General features: G+C 36.4%; 1 protein-coding gene across 1 annotated transcript; it reads right to left on the bottom strand.

Moving 5' to 3' along the window:
• Positions 1-287: 287 nt before the first annotated feature.
• Positions 288-14750, bottom strand: LOC149776588 (uncharacterized). The gene is made up of 7 exons (XM_089942465.1): positions 14504-14750; positions 13062-13152; positions 8572-8699; positions 5179-5266; positions 3849-3931; positions 1379-1505; positions 288-448 (listed from the first exon to the last, which is right to left on the bottom strand). Exons 1-7 carry the CDS (start codon positions 14704-14706, stop codon positions 389-391), a joined length of 780 nt encoding a protein of 259 aa, XP_089798591.1. The 5' UTR covers positions 14707-14750; the 3' UTR covers positions 288-388.
• Positions 14751-17595: the final 2845 nt, after the last annotated feature.

Here is a 17595-nt window from a genome sequence, read left to right as displayed (position 1 = left end):
TCTATGCACCTCGAATTCAGGATGATAGTTGCAAATATTTTATTTTACCTAACTCCATATAAATGGAAACCGCTGGAGCAAAACAGTAAATTTTCAACAACTGTACGTGAAGCCCATTGTAAATTTTGGGTCTTCTACAGTTATATTGATTAGATTTGTTGAATATAAACATTTTGAAGCCCATTTTAAAGTTTGTGATAGAGAAAATTCCTGACATCAGGAAATGGAATGCAAAAATTAAAACAATAAAAATAAAGAATTTTCACAACGCATAGGTTTATTTTGAATTGTACAAGAAGATGTCAGGCAAATGATAAAAGAGTAATCCGAGGAAAAAATTATTAATTTTTATGACAATTCGAATACATTTATACCAGAACATGATTGTTCATATTTTCTGATAGATCGCACGACGAAAGGCCCGAAAGACAGTGAAATTGACGCCATCCTGAAAGAAAAGAAGTTATATTCTAGTAAAGTCTATAATGTATCGATCGATCGATGACTGAGTGAATAGCTCACTCTTGTAAAAATTGTTCATGTAGCCATACATATCTCAATCGTTCAACCAATCATAAGATTAATAATTTTTATTTAATGACTGAATGATGTGTCCATATAGTTATTCAAATTCAAATAAAGCCGTAAAATGTATAAATTAAGATGTGTACTAAGTCAATGTGAAATTGAAATAAATTATTGCCATATTTTTATCTTTTGAGGAGCACAGAAAATAAACAAGGTACCATAAACTAGAAGATTTAACTTGCATATTCAAGGAGAAAATACTGTTAACGTCTATACTCCCTAATAAGTTTTATCCAACAGCAAACTACACAGACCCAGATTTGCCGTCGCATAATGTGCCGTCACATCTGGGTCTATGTAGCCTGTTTGGAGTACAAAGTAGAACAAAAAGAGGCTATATCTGGCGGCACATTGTGCGGCGATTCAGGATCTGTGTTATTTGCTGTTGGACTCGTCGTATAAGCGAGTATTTAAAGGCATGATATGTAACTAAATAACAGTAAAACACAGACCCCAACTTTTAAGGGCTTCTGGTTAATAAATGTTATAGAGTAACCATGTCCAAAGGACACCCAATACCATCACTAAATGTATGGTAACATCCATTCTATAAACACAACTGTATTGTATAAGTACAGCTTAAGTAAAATAATATTATAAATGTTAATTTTTTATTAAATATTATTTTATAGAATTAAGTGGATTGCTATAAACAAAGATGAGGGTGACACTGACAATCACAAAAAGATATTTAACAATAAAAACGTATTTCATTGATGAAAAAAAACGGGCCTGGTTACAACTACGTTACTCTAAAGATACTATTGACCAGAAACATTAAAAATACTACCTTTATTAGCCCTGGTACAGTTTTCCAGAATTCAAAATTTGGAATCAACTGCAATCCACTTGCTTTCGTACGGACTTTCATATAGAACATTCCACCTATTAGGTAGGCCACCATCAATGAAAGAAATCTGCAAAAAGACAAGATCTTGGAAGTGTCACAAATATAGAAATCATGTGTCTCAATTGGTATAGACAGGAACTTAGGAGGACATCTAAGAAAGATTGTTCCAATCAACATATCAAGGAAAATATTTAAAGTTTGGGTTTCAGACCACGAAGTTTACATACGATTTAGTAGATACTTGTATATTTCTCTACCTATTGAGACCTAATAGTTTAGAATAGTAGCTGGTTAAGTGCATTTGTAAATTTTTACTGAAGGTGATTTTGACTTTTGAATTGTACTTCAAAAATTCCGTATCAACCCTTTCTTCGTTGTCACAATCTGCAGTAGTCCAGTCCTTAGCTTTATTTGCGTATTTCGTGATGTTATTTTTTATAAAACGGAAATCGTAACACTTGCAATTTCATTTTGTTACTGTTATAGTTGAATATATTGGTTTCGAATTCGCCTTAAAAGCCGAAGTAACGAACAATAAAATCTATTCTCTACAATACAAAATATAGACTGCCATTGCTTTCAACAGTTAGACAAGAAACGTATTTTTGTGTTCAGGTAATGAGTATATTGTAGTATCTATCTTGATTGGAGCATTTTGTATATAATAGAGTTGTCTTCTTCAGGTGTTCATTTTCAGGTTGTTTTCTTTTATGGAGTGACAGTGTTCTCCGGTAATAGTCTGAAGCTATCAGGTAGTTGCTTATGACATTGGAAAATAAACTGAATTGATTAGTTCTACAAACCTCTACAAGATTTATTGTAGATGGTGGACCAGTGGTAAACCTAACGATTACTTTGATGACTTTGTTCTTTGTGAGTTTTTTTCAGGCTAAATGTGTTGCCACAGTTGATTGATTGATATTTGTGTAAACAACTGAACTTTCAGGATCATAGTAAAGGTATCTTATAATCGTTCTTTGGGAACCATTTACAATGACATAAAACATTCAGCATAATACGCTTTCTGCAGGTATTATCAACAAACCAACTGGCTATAATTTGGACCTGGTACTTTAATTTTTGTTGCATTATTCAATATGTTTTAAGTATTTGCAGGCGTACAATGATCTTAGAGTTATTCTGATTAAAAATCAACCACATCATATACTGAGTCACCGTGTGTTGTTGTATATCTTTTCCCTTAACTATATCTCTGGTTTTTGTTTTGTTGAATCGCTTCGGCGTTAGAGACGTGCTTTCCTAAACACCATACCATGTAATTTATCATACCAATGTGTTTTATAAATCTTCTTGTTTATCTGCAAGGGATGATGATAAACATCATTTAAATTTTTAAGTGATTCAGAAAGAGGAATTTGGCAAAATAAATTATATAGCCCTCTTTGCTATGTAACCTACCTTCTTTGCGATTTTCAAGAGTTTAAGCAAGAAAAGCAAATTGATGACTGTCTAGTATAATTTGGTCAATCAAGTTTAATTTATATAATCTGGATTCACCCGGTTGAGAGGCGTAGGAATTTCACGTCCAATATACTGTGGATGAATCTGTTTCAGCTGCCCTTTTATTCATTTTAACTGGTGACTATGGAAACCAGCTTTGAGATTCTTAAGAAAAAGTAAATTCAAAATTGGATTTAAAATATTTCATACATACCCGAGTTAACATGTTCAAAATGTACATATGAATGGAGTATAAAATTCTCTATCATTCTTTCTGACATTGAAACATCATGCGCAGAAGACTACTGAACATGTCTCAATATCATGACGTACCCACATCCTAATATTGAATAAGCGATCGGGCACATTTTTATTAACCAGACATTTTATAAACTCGTCAAGTTAAAACTCCATGTTATACCTAGAAATTCAGACAAAGAGAATATAAAAACTATTTTCAAGATGGCCGCCACAGTGATCATTTCTGATTGTCAGATCAGCACCATTTTCACTCAGGACCAATCAGAGATTATAAGAAGTATTTAGGGAAAACCCATGTCGTTAAGACCATTAGTTTAGGCGGAGTAGCTGGTTGTCATATTGGAGATTGTTTTAATTGTCACCAACCAGACCTTGCAATAGATATGTGTGCAAATGTGGGTTTAGTAAATAATAAGTGAAAAGTTAAGTAATTGATTGCGTGAGCGAGTGAGAGAGGGGGATGAATGAATGAGAAAACAAGCGAGAGAATGAACATTAACCAATAAAAGAAGAGTAGCAAAAAAATGAGGGACCAAAATCACAGAAAGATACAAGAACTATTAAAAGACTACAAAAACAAAGTAGAATAGACGAAATTAAAAACCAGAGGAGAGTCTACTTTCTTCTGGCGTGTGTGTGTGTGTGTGTGAGAGAGAGAGAGAGAGAGAGAGAGAGAGAGAGAGATTACATTATGCAAAGCACTGTTCCAGCACTGATGCTACCAGTAATTTTGCAGCCGTCAATACATGCACATTTGGAGGTTAAGCTCAACTGAAAACGAAATAATCAGTATAAAAATCCGATTGATGTGATTTATACACTTAACTCTTAAAGAGAACTATACGCATCCATCTTCAAAATGAGGAATTTTGTCAAGCATAGGACGCAATGTAAGGGTACAGTTTTACAGTTTATATTTACATATTCCTTTTTCAAGTCCAATACAACTAATTAAGTTCTCTGTTCTGGAAAATAAAATAACGTTTCTGCCGCAGTTCTTTTCACACTAAAATAAGCCCTATGACATAAAAAAGAAGATAAAGTCGCAAACAAAGAGGTATGGTGGCTGATGGGATCAAATCCATCACAAAAAGAAAGCGTTTACCATGGCATTAAATATTCTTGTCGATTTATCTTAAAAATGGTCTACTCTAGAAAAAAATAATATTTTCCTCCCACCTTTATCCTCTGTTCACGAACGAAATAAGCGTAAATTTGTGGCCTAAAATTGTGTTCATTTAACGTACTGTATCGTCCATTTCAGATTTAAAAATTCATTTTGCAAAGAAAAAATAATTCTTTATCTCATCAGACAATTCACAAAGTATTCGAAAGTTGTATAGACAAGACATAAAAGTCCAATGATTTTGTGTTGATGTCATTTTTTAGTAGAATCATACCCATTCCCTCAATGTGTTGTTTAAAGTATCCTTATTACCACACTTATGGTTGACACCCGGTGTATTGTCACTGAAAGGCCACACATAGATTAGAAATCCACCAGATGCAAATGAGCTGTAAACCCAGTCTGTCAAATAGCACTACAATGAGTAGTTTGGTTTGTTTTGATATCGGAATGAAGAGCCTTTAAAGTGAGATGCGGTTCTATTTGCAAACAGTACTGAAAGAGCTTGAATTGTAACGTTGCAACCTTAAATAATAATAAAAGTGTAGTACATCGCCAAGATTAATAATTTCGTATGACGTTGAGCAATATCTATTACTAAACTTCATCGAATCATCTTAGCAACACAAGTCAGTCTCATTCAGTTTTGTTATACTGTTAAATAAAGAATAAACGAATAATCTACCAATATTGATATGAGGCTTACGATTAAGGGCTTTGGTACTTAATTCACCATTGACCTCAGATTTTTCTCTTATGAGGCAAAATCAAGAGTGGCATACGATCCTATCATTAAAATTCGGTTATAACATTGCGATCAGCATGAATTACAACTTCTACTAAAGAATGATAAAATAAGTATTTTTCTAGCTCGTAGCAGTCTGGCAATTACATAGGCGATTGACATCTGAATTCCGTTTGCCTTGAATAAAGGTTCGTGCGCCTTCTCATCACATATTAGATCTACTATCACAGGTAATCTGAAATTATATAAAGTGTTACATTAAGATCATCATTGAGCATTTTTCTCACCATATTCAATGCTGTTTAGGGTTTATTTCAGGCTATCTTTTAATTTCTACTTTGGCGTGAATAATTCCCTATGTACAGAGGGCATGTATTTATGAATGATATATCTGGATTTTTATCTTTTCAAAACTAATTGCTTTCAATCCTTGACGGTCGTAGTGATAACAAATTCATCTAGTATTCAGTTATTATTATGTCCTCATTCAAATTTGTTGACCAAACGCCTCTTGACGGCAACCCCCCCCCCCACCACCCTCAACAAAAACTAAAACATGATGCATGGAACACTTTTCTCGTTAAATTTAAATTTGAGATATTCCACGAGATGTATAATTTTTTCATTTAAAGTTAACGATGCTTGCAGCGTAATACTTTACAAATATTGTAATTTTATCACAAACAAGCACACTTACATTTGCAGCTTAATTAATTACAAAAACCTTGCGTATTGATGGAATAAGTGAACTATTTACATCTCTATCCAGTGTGTCTGCTACAAAATGTAGTTCTGCACTGATTGCAAGTATTCACAACACTGTTTGCAAATTTATAAGTTGCTTATTTTCTTTCTTCTTTTGAACGTCTATTTTCATTCATTTTGATTAAATAAATAAAGGAAAACTTTTGATTTAAACATGAAATTTATTTTAAGTGGAGAAAATAAAGCACTTTTAAGCACTGTATGGTTCAATTCTTTAACATCGCGGCGAATTTAACTAGTGCGGAGTATAGAATGAGCGAAATGACGAACTAGCAAGAGATAATTCAAACATTTAAATTTACTTACATTTGATCTAAGTCATTATTATGCTTTAACATTGTTACTGACCATACGATTGTTTTTATCCTCATCTTTCTCTTTGCCCTTTCTTTTGGTCGGTTTGTCTGTAAATTTTACTATCATTCATAGGTCCAGAGACATCATTGCATAAGTAGTATGATAATAGCAGGTTTGGATTTTTGTTACTGTCCTCGATCAAAGCCTTCTACCACCCTTGACTTTTTCCTTACATCACACTTACACACACGTGAGCCCGCGCGTATACCCGCAAAATAAGGTTATAACAAAATCCGTTCCAAGTCGACAACACATTTTGGCTACTTTTTCAACTACCTCCGTTGGAAGCTCACGTGAAGCTTGCGGAGACTAGTAACAGTAGAGCATCAATTTATTCCGACACCAGCACGACCGCACAGGCCAGAAAGGACAAATATACAGGCCATGAAAACCACCAAAATGCAGGGGTGGTCGATTTTTTCAAGTTGGATAAACGACATGGGCCATATATATTGGAAATGAAAATGTGATTCTACTACAACATTACCTGAGCGAAAGGAAAACGTATTCCTGCAAAGGTCCACTCGGGGTGCTCGTACGCCACAAACACATATGCAACCGCCTACGTCATGGATGTTCGATATGTGGGAGAGCGTACAGTTATGCATGTACTGCTACAAACATCTATCTCAAACGCCTTGCATCGGATATTGCAGACGTCGATTATGTACCAGCTGGCCGCTCCGAGGAGCTTCGAATGATTTAAGTATAATTTCTAAATGTTTGCTCACTGTAAACATAACAATGGTATTTAACAACCATGTCTCCTGGGTACTTATTTTATAAACGTTCAAAGCAAGATGGTCATAACCGCTCCGGTGGCCTAGTGGTTAGAGCGTCCGTCTCGGATGCGGGAGGTCGTGGGTTCGATCCTCGGCCGAGTCATACAAAAGACTTACAAAAATGGTACTGACAGCTGCCTCGCTTGGCGCTCAGCATTAAGAGGTTACTGTTAGGACTGGTCGACCTGGTGTCACGATAATGTGACTGGGTGGGACATGATGCCCCAGTGCTAGACATCACTATAAACTGCCACGCTACAGACATCGTAGCGATATGACTGAAAAATTGTTATAGCTACGTAAAAGTCCAAATCACACACACACACACACACACACAAGATGGTAATTTCTTTGATCATTGTCTGAAACTTTGACATAATGTAACTTGAGGTAGACAAAAGTTAAAGATCAAAGAGATTTCACGATTTCTTGAAATTTAAATCAATTACCAAGACTGCCAAATTTCAGTAACTTAAATTTACTCCAAATGTCAAACCAATTCTTATGGTTTTTATATTCGATCTTGAGTCTTGTGCAGAAAATGTTTGAGAATTCGAGGCAAGCTCACGTGTTATTTTTGCTATATTCTCTCTCCTTTACATGGAAAAAGATTATACTTTGCAAAACCATTAGAAAATAATGCTATTCCAATATTACGAACATACTCCTCACATTAATTTATAGACGATATTCTAGAATTATTACATACAAAATGTCAGTATTAATGATAGAAATTAGAATAAGTTATGAACGTAGAATTTTTTAAAATTTTCATAAAAATATTGAAACTTTTACTATAAGAGTGTAGAGCCTTTGTGAAATTAAAATATGGGATCGTCTCCATTAGAATGGAGACAGTTTTGATAAGGCAGAATGGCAGATTATATTGTGTTGAGGGAATTGGAGCAAAGTTAATATCCAGGAAACAGACTTTAGGGGCCCACATGGTGTGGTCTGGACAGGTTTTAAGCCATCACCCATCCGGTAGTAAGTCCAGCACACTAATCACTTAGCTACTGCTACTCCAATTTGAAAATGTAATGACTCTGCCAAGTTTTTTCCATTCAAAGAAAAAGGAATAAAAATATTGGTCTAATTCAAGCAGACCTGTAGCTTGCTCAGTGAGATCTTTGCCATCTGAAAGTCTGGTAAATGTTTTTATAAATGATTGTAACGGTGAAAATGAGCTTAATAATATTTGGCAACGTCGCTGATTGGATGGCACGTTAGACAGAGTACTTCAAAAGCACTCAGACACACACATATATACAACAATATAGTTATTTTTTATTCTGTAGGAAAGTCTTTCTAACCGTCAGACTGTAATACTATTTTGCTGAGTACATAAGTTAAGCAAGGACTTTTTTTGTTACTTTGGCACAAATACTTTTTACCTTATCTGAAATACATTATAAACAATTTTACGTTTATAACTCATACACAAACAGTGCCGGTCGTTTTAACAGCATAGAGGCTATATTTATTCGAAAGATGAAGAAAAAGACATGAGCGAGACCTGTTGGAAACACTCGATTGTATAGACCTTGATCTTACACTCAGTCTGCGTCGATCTCATCTTTAAACCAGAGAGTACTATACTAAATGCGATGCGAAACTTCCTACAAAGAAGACGTACCCAGCATCTTGCTTGAAATAATACAGGGCCAATTTCTTACTGCCCGGATCAGTTTGAAACGATCCATCACTTGGTTTGGCTATCAAATACTTCTGCGGTGGATTAGTACTAGGAATGGTTAGACAAACCTGAAATACGATTGAACAATTTTGTGCCATGCCTGCGTGCAGGGCATCTTAGTCTCGTACACACACACAGATATATATATATATATATATATATATATATATATATATATATATATATATATATATATATATATATATATATATATATATATATATATATATATATATATATATATGAGAGAGAACAAAGTTAAAACATTATTTTGGGGGGTTTTGCTGGTTGGCAAATTATCAGGTTTAGAAGTTTATTCATAACATCATACGGTCTACTTTACATCACTAAGTAGTATCTTGAATGTAAGCTACTTGCTGTCTTGCCTTGAAAACTTTTTCAAAAAGGAAAATTTCTTCTTGGCTGGAATATAGAAGACGTGATCTGTATAATACAAGATATCGGATCATTAAATAGTGCATTCAAGTTTGTCAGTGAAACTCTCAAAATAATTTATCGGATTTCAAAAGAAAATATGTGGTACTTTGTGGCAAGAAATCCTTATATGATTTAGTCATGACCAGTATCGACGGGACCAAGTTTATTCGCCAGCAGCATTATCATAAGTTTCAATGCTCTTATCATGAGAGCTAAGGTGCTGATCTTTTGTTTGCATACATTTGTTCGTATTTGCCAAGGCACATTAGGCTTAGTTCGATAACAATATTGTCAACGACCTTGCATTCTTTGAGAATATCATCCATGTTGAATGCAGCGCCACTCAGAAAAGTCACAGTTTGATTCAACACCTGTAGCACTAACTGCCAACGGAATTGATGTCAACAACACAAAAAAAAACCAACATTAGAAACATTGCTGATAGCGTCCCCATTATTTTATCACATTGCACTTTGGAATATTTGGAGCCATACCAAAGACTTATAAAAATGATACTAACAGCTGCCTCTCTAGACGCTCAGCATTAAGAGGTTACTGTTAGGACTGGTTGGCCTGGTGTCAGGATAATGTGACTGGGTGGGACGTGATGCCACATGTCCGCGGCATGATCTACCAGTGCTATACGTCACTATAAACAGCCAAACTGCAGACATCGTTGCGATATGACTGATTTTTGTATATATATAGCTACGTAAAAAAATCGTACACACATATAAATTCACTATTTTCGTAGGGCTTATGGTTGAGGTTGGCATCATCAGTATGTTTCTCTGAAATATAAATATCATTGACAGCATCTTTTCCAAGTGTAAAGTTCTTTAAAAGGTATCGGAGTGCATTCAGTTGCGTTATACCTGAAAAGATGGTGTCACGAAACGTGTACTAAGATGATATCAGATGCTGCTTGAATTCATTGTTTCTTACTTTTTTTGTTGCTTCCTAGCTTTACCTGGGTATGCAATGTTTCATTCAGATGTTTGTATTTTATCCAGGAAAGTAGTGTGCAGCACATGTATGTTATAATGATAATGTAACGAGCCATTATCTTCAACATATTTCTTATTTCTTGCCTCACTATCAAGAACAGGCACGAGCAAATTTATAATTTTTCTGCTGGCAATATTCCTATGGTTCCTCTAGACCGTGGCAGCACACATGTTGCAGGAGAGCAGCATATGATTGTCAACGATCGCTGAACTAAACCGTGTCCTGCAGAAAGTACGTACTCTTCAGAGAAAGTTATTGTTCATTTCTATCAGCAGTACTTTCGCGCTGGCATATTTGGTCTCGTATTCTTTGTTGACCTAATTTTTGTTATTTGAATGCGTGACCACATTCTTTTTATTTGTTGTGCCGACATATTAAGAGTCCCCGTCAAAGTATCGCCTGATATCATCATGTGCCTGTTGAGTTTTGCGTTTGAAATTGTTGATACTGTACTTAATCAGCCGTTGCTAATGACGATACCAAAAGTTATATAAATAGAGCTCATTATGTATCTTTGGTTGTTGATCGTGTCCGATGACGACACTGGTTGTGTGACACACGGTGACTACGTATGTAGCTCCTGAGTACAAAGTTTGATGCAGACAGGTTGGGGATGGGAAGTCGGTAGACGTGATGTCTGGAATGCTAATATATGTCGTTTTTATTACGCAATTGTGAGGCGTTGGCGCCGGTCCTCCACTAGTTCAACAATCTTTGCGATGAACGTGCGCCTGGTATACCGGTCCATGGCCGATAGTTCCCGCTCTTTTGGTTGGATCCGGCACCATTTCAAGTCACATTTAGTGGTTTCTTTTGTATCATTTCCTGGGGCGACCTCGGTTCCGTTTTCCCAGCTTGAATTCACCATATTGGTTTTCTGGTCTCCTCCATCAGAATTACGTGGTCAGACCATCTTAGCTGGGATTTCAATAGAATGCCTCAATGTTAGGAACACTGGCCCTATTGAGGACTCGTAAGTATAGAGATCCGTGTGCTGTTCCATGGGTTTCTACAGTATTTGCCACACAGTGAAGATCATGTCGACTGTGCTGGGCCGGGACGGAATCAACACTATGGTTCCTTTGAGATGGTTGAGACAAGTCTATTCAGGAAAGTGCGGGCAAGAACCTTCCCTACAATGGAGACTAGAGCAATTCCTCCATAGCGTTTTAGTCAGCTCTAGTGTCTTTATTCTTGTACAGTGAGATCATGATCACATCTTGTAGTAGATCTGCAGGTACATCATCCTCGTCCCAGATGCTGGCGTGGATGTCATGGAAAGCTGCAAATGCTTCTGTGCCAAGAGCCGTGAATACCTCTGCAGGGATTCCATTTCTACCTGGTGCTCTCCACAGTTAATCTGTTTAATGGCCTTCCATACCTCCTCCTCAGATGAGAGCTAGTCCAACTCTTCACAGACTGGTCTTTGATAGATTTGTTGCAGTGTTGTTCTATTGACAGTGTATGGGCAATGGAGGAGCTGGCTAAAATGCACCTTTCATCTTGCTTTTATCCCTTCTATGTCTTTGATGTCTGTGGTGGAATCTTCTTAGAGGGGTGGATCCTCATCTGGATGGGCCATAAACAGCTTTAATAGTAGTAAAGAACATTTTGGAGTTCTTCATATCAGCATTTTGTTGAATTTCCTCATCCTTGTTTTCCCTACCATTGATCCCTGCATTTTGCGGAATTCCCGTAGAGCCCTTGCCTACAGGTGCATAAACTTGTCTCTCTTTAACCCATAAATGGGGAAGTGGTGGGTTTGACGCCAGGGCGTGTGCACACACATGTAGGCTTACACGGCACACCTCTGTGGCCCACTGCTGCTCCGAGTTCCTCTTCATTTAGTCTGGGATCGAATGATACCCAGTTACAGTGTGTTGCCACGAGGAGGCACCGCAGGAGTCTTGACCTCGGATAGGCTATGTACTGGCAGGGTTAGTCATACGCATTCGACTCCCCTTTTCGCCACTGAATGTTCGCGGATAGGCAGTGGCAGCAACTGGAAGCAGAAACTGCAAGCACTAACTACAACTACACTACTGCACTAGATACATCACACACCCCCTAACACAGTATGATAGTAGGTCGAATTGCTATAATGGGCTTTCTGTTAAACAACACAAACCCCTGATATGCAACTAATAACAGAACCTTGCACCAAAAGTCCATATGCCATTTTGACAGTAGGAAATTAAATACAGGATATCAAAATAAATGTAAATATTCTGTTGTCAACTATAGTACATCAGTTGAAATCAATACAAATAAAAATGGGAAAGTCAAATGCATGTAGTGGCCAATGAGTGAATCTTGTAATACTCTATTTTGTTACCCCCTCAGAGCCCCCCACCGACCACCAGCGAGTAGACTAGTTCTCTAACAGGAAAACTGTGCCGTCCGATACCCATATTTACGTTTTCGTAACTAAATTTGGTATATATATATATATATATATATATATATATATATATATATATATATATATATATATATATATATATATATATATATATAATGAAATATGTCACGTGTTTAGAACGGTTTTAAATGTTATTGGTAGTACTAACTTAACAATTTAGCAGAATGACATGGATGAAATTCAAAAAAGTCTAGTGTTTGTACTTGTCATGATAACTACTGCTGATGATTGTATTTGTTCGCCAACATATATACGACTCTTACATCTCACCATGTGTTTCTTTGACAATGATTCGCTTAATAAAGAAATACAAAGGTATATAATTTAATCTGTTGATCGGCATCTTTTTCACCATAATTTTTCAATGTCATCTTTAGATAAATTGATTTTATTTTTAATCTCTTGATATATCTACTATTACTTATTGCCTCCTTCAATTTGTATATTTATGTTTTCGCTAAAGGTTGACAGGTGATTAATCCAGATAGATTAATCAGAGAGAGAGAGAGAGAAAGAGAGAGAGAGAGAGAGAGAGAGAGAGAGAGAGAGTTAGTTAAAATACCGATGCATCTGTACATATCGATTCCTCGTTGAACCCATAGCATGGGTTATATGAATATAAATACCTGTCAATCGAAGCCACATCTTTGAACCTAAAAGACATTAGAATTTACAATATCATACCCATATAATAAGAAATTATAAATTAAATCAATGAAGTTCCATATCAAAGGCAACTCTAAAGTATTATAACCAAGCATGTGCTTAAGAACACCTGCGAAGTATGTATTTTTTGAGCTTTTTTGTCCAGATGAGTTTTATGTTATGAGCTTTTCCATTCAATCAAGTTGACCTAAAAGCATGAATACGCGCATGGTTTGGAGGGAAAGCTTCTATGATAGAAAAACGATTCAGAATAATGTATCCTTTGGATGTTTTGTTTAATATGAACAATTTCAAGAATTCTACCTGAAATAATATCTTTTAATGTAAGATAAATCAATTGATATTGCCATTGACATTATTAAAATTGAAGTCTGTTTCGGAATACATTAAATATACAGTTCAGTTAGAAAAATAATGTTTGGGCGACTTATTTTGAAGTCAAATCATTTCATCCAAGTATTTGTCTGATTGCTTTCATTCTCTGCTATTTGTCATATAGATCACCTACAACAACTACACAAACAGTTTTCAATGCATATTAGAAATAAGTAAAAAATATTATTTTAGATAAGAGTGGGTATGTTCAATTTAAAAAAGATTATTTATATTTTCAGTCGGTTGGAACGGGAAGAACCGCATTTAAGCGTGAAGTTTAAGAAATTAGAGGCGGTACATAAAACTTCTTTTCAAAATACTTAAATAACTGCAGAGTTTCTAAATATATTGAATCTTATATAGAACATATTAGTAAATTTGTCAATAATAGATAATTGACCCATTAGATCTCTGGGGAAGGCTCCGCCCACATATTAACATAGCTGTTTCTTTCGCCAACGTACCTTGCCGCTTTGAGAAAAGAAGGTGATGGCGATTAAAAGAGAACTTTTATGTATGTGCTTACAATTTCATTGACATTGGGAGAGAGATGATGAAGTTATAAAAATTTCAATTGTATGTGACGTTTTTATTATAATACATCCCGCGCATGCTCATAATGACTGGTCTCTTAACCGAGTAGCATCTAGTGTAAACTTGTCACGTGCGAAACAAGCTGGATAATTATAATAGTCAGCGGATCATTTGAATTTCTGTTAAGCGCTAGTTAACTATCAGTATGCCCAGAGGTCAGTTCAGTCGATAGTTCTACAATATAACTACACAGACACAGACAGCAAGTAGACAGACAAGCAAGCAGACGAAAACAAGCAGACATAATGCACGAACATTCATCGATCTATCTATCCATGAGTCCTTCCTTTTCACTTCCTCAATTTTACCTTCCTCACTTACTTCTTCCTTTACTCAACCTTCCTTCTTTCGATCATCATGTAGATTTACCTTGGAGTGGAGTCTGTGTTTCCAAGACTACTGAGATCCACAACGCTGCCGTCCTTAAACGTACACTTACATGAACTCTTATCTACACAAGCAGTCTGACATCGTACGGTACAAAGCTGCGCCAAGCAGACAATAAATATGTATATATTCGCCGGCAATATTTCCCTTCTCATCATAGTGTGAGTAAATGAAGATGTATCCATGAACTGATTAAGATGTACAAAGTCTTTATCAAGGTATGTACATGTAGATGTAATCATTGTTATCGTGTGCAATGTTTAGGTTCGGTTCGAAGAGATATATAGGTTTGTCACATCATAAAACGAAATAATACCGAGGGTGAGGATTCTTTAGATTCGTCAACTGGGTGAGTGTACAAGAATATCATTTATCCCTTAACTTACGCCAAAACCCCACGATGTCATGCAGATAGAGAGATTAAAATGTACGCATTTTCTAATCATGTAATTTCATATAGACTAATAGTGAACGGTTTTAATGTTTAACCAGATAAAATTTGTGTACGCATATGTAACATATATACCGGTGTTTGTACTTCATCATGCTTGCGTCTATGGCTAATGTATTTTACATGGTTTAGTTGTGTATTTATTTAGCTGACTCAGTCATCATTCATTGGAACCAGTGGTGCTGGCCCGGCTCAGTGTCTAAAGGCTGGACGGTTCATCCTTCAATGTGTGTCTGCTGGGAGGTGTGCAATATTCATTCAGGTCATTATGAATGATTAAAATGACAAATGATAATCGTTATTGTAATGATGTATTAATAATACAGAAGAATCACTATGTTATAATCCCAAAATGTCTTTAAATGAATTCACAGTAATCAAGTGACAGCTATACATCCAAATAGTCTTTATATGAATTTACAGTAATCCCGTAAAGCTATTATATATCAAAATAGTCTTTAAATGAATGTTAGAGTAATGTGAGTCCAACTAATGATTAAATTAAGTAAATGATTCAATCTTTTCAACATAAATCATCCAAGACGGATAGTACAACCAAGAATCCATAATTCTACGAAATGATTCTTTGATATTGAATACCAATATGCGTTAAGGAGAATGCAATACGATGTTTGAATGAATCTTCTTGGTATTTAGCAATCACTCTCTCAGTAAACAGATGAGCTGTTCTAACACAGACTAATAATAAATTAGGTCATCTTGGCTTTTTAGAAATCATGTCCTGGAGTTAGGTCACGTGCTTTTTAGGCGATACGGCTCTGCAGTTCTCCGGTCAACTAAATAGTGTGGAAATTATATGGTTTATGAGTGACCTTCAAATATTTGGAGACTCATCTCGTGTGGTCGGCGCCACACCAAGTCCAATGAATATTCTGGAGATCAGGCACGTCAATGCCACAAAATGTCATCAGCATATTGTATGTGTGCATCACTGTGTTACATAGATAATGTCGGTGTTGCGAAAATATTCTCGCAGAGTTGTCTTGGTATTAAGCCATCACATCATCGCACAAAAGCAAATTATTTCCGGTAGGGTCGAGGTCGTAAACAGCAAGGGCTTCATCGATTGAGTAAAAAAAGGCAGTGGTAGATTTCTCGAGGATGACGCAAGCGCTCATGTGAAATGCCAGATCATCATATCATGGTTGTTTGTTAACTGGTGGTGCAATAACATGCAGCCGATATCACATTAACCATCGCATAATCAAATTCAACATTAGTTCAGCAGGGTTAATGATTAGAAATGAGTTTGGAAACATGTCCCTGTGCTTGGATGGCCTGAGCTTTACCTACGCAGAGAAGTGAACGCTGATGAAAGCATCGTAGATGTTTTCTCTTTCCGATGCCATGTTGAATATCATTTCTTGTACAACTGTATCATAACTTCATAGTGTATGCGATGCCGCACGAAAACGTTTACTGAAAATCCAACGCGGGTTCAAAACACGTCATGATCAAGCTGCGATTGCTGACACTTAAGTTCGGTGTGGAGCAAAGAAATTTACATTTGTAATAAAAGTCGCAGGTGGTGATGTCCCTCTTGAGTTAACGTAGGTGAACGAGACAATTTAGAGTGAATACCCTCGCGAAAAGCAACTTTGGCTCTCTCCAGGACCCATATAAAATTATTGCAGGTCGGGGACAATGCTAAATATATGACTGGGCTCAAACAATTTACCGAAGTTCGAGTAGAACCTGTAAACCGTGTCGATGCTGCATGCAACTGGCGCGATCTAGCATATAAAGGAGAAAGTGATATCCGTGCCCGACAAAGTGCAGAGGTAGACAGCATCCATAAGGTGAATGCAATTACTTGTTTAGGTGTCGGATGAAGAATTCCCAGATAGACCATGAAGGCAATATTTGCACTCGGTGCACAAAGTCCAATCATCGGAGGTAAAACTGTAATTTAGAAAACAAAAATTGATAAGAAACTGGCCACTATATAATATAGTCTCCGCTTATTTAGAATGGTGAAGCTGCCGTTGAGAAATAAGCGAGATCAGAATAGGTCACCATGGGGTTGTTCGAGCATGGATTGCCAAAGAAGCTTTGTGGCACACTTTCCTACCAGCACCAAGGAAAAAATCCCATAAATGTTCTGTTGTAAAGAACCCCAACGAAATTTACTAGGCTAATCTTTTGCTTTTCCCAAATGATCGTGGACGTGGAATACGTACATATAAGTACGCGGAACCACTGACTTGTAAATATTCAACGAGTGTCTCAGACTAGCTTAACCTATCTATACATGTTCGCCACTAACATGGCCATGGCTTTTGCAGGTGTATCCGGGGAAAGAATTTCTCAAAGCTGTTGCTACGTTTGTAGTAAAACATAAAGTGATGGTTCGTCTTGGACATATCAACATACATATCTGTATGCACCGGAGGAGTTATAAGGCGGACGACATCGTGCTTCTGACCCAGCATGGTCTATTGAGATCTCGGAAATAAATAATATTCATAGGCAACCAACACTCTATCATTTATCATCCGCTGGTGAACAAGCAGCAAAGCCACCAAGCTGAGTATTTGTGCCAGGGGAACTTTGGCATGTAGTTCTCAGGGATACGGAACTACCACCAAGGTATAATCTGATT

This window comes from Sinohyriopsis cumingii, chromosome 18 (genome assembly GCF_028554795.1).
Source record: "Sinohyriopsis cumingii isolate HCF-2022 chromosome 18, ASM2855479v2, whole genome shotgun sequence".
In the NCBI taxonomy this organism is placed as follows: domain Eukaryota; kingdom Metazoa; phylum Mollusca; class Bivalvia; order Unionida; family Unionidae; genus Sinohyriopsis; species Sinohyriopsis cumingii.
Note: the sequence above shows the minus strand (reverse complement) of the source record. Positions and strands in the feature narration are given on the sequence as shown.

What these genes read in the sequence shown, in the direction of transcription:
- LOC149776588 (XM_089942465.1), bottom strand. Translation starts at nt 14,706, where the DNA reads ATGGATACATCTTCATTTACTCACACTATGATGAGAAGGGAAATATTG. An exon ending in CGATATGTACAGATGCATCG is followed by an intron (nt 8,700 to 13,061) that starts GTATTTTAACTA and finishes ATCGTATTTCAG; the next exon opens with GTTTGTCTAACCATTCCTAG. An exon ending in CTGTACCAGGGCTAATAAAG is followed by an intron (nt 449 to 1,378) that starts GTAGTATTTTTA and finishes CTTTTCTTTCAG; the next exon opens with GATGGCGTCAATTTCACTGT.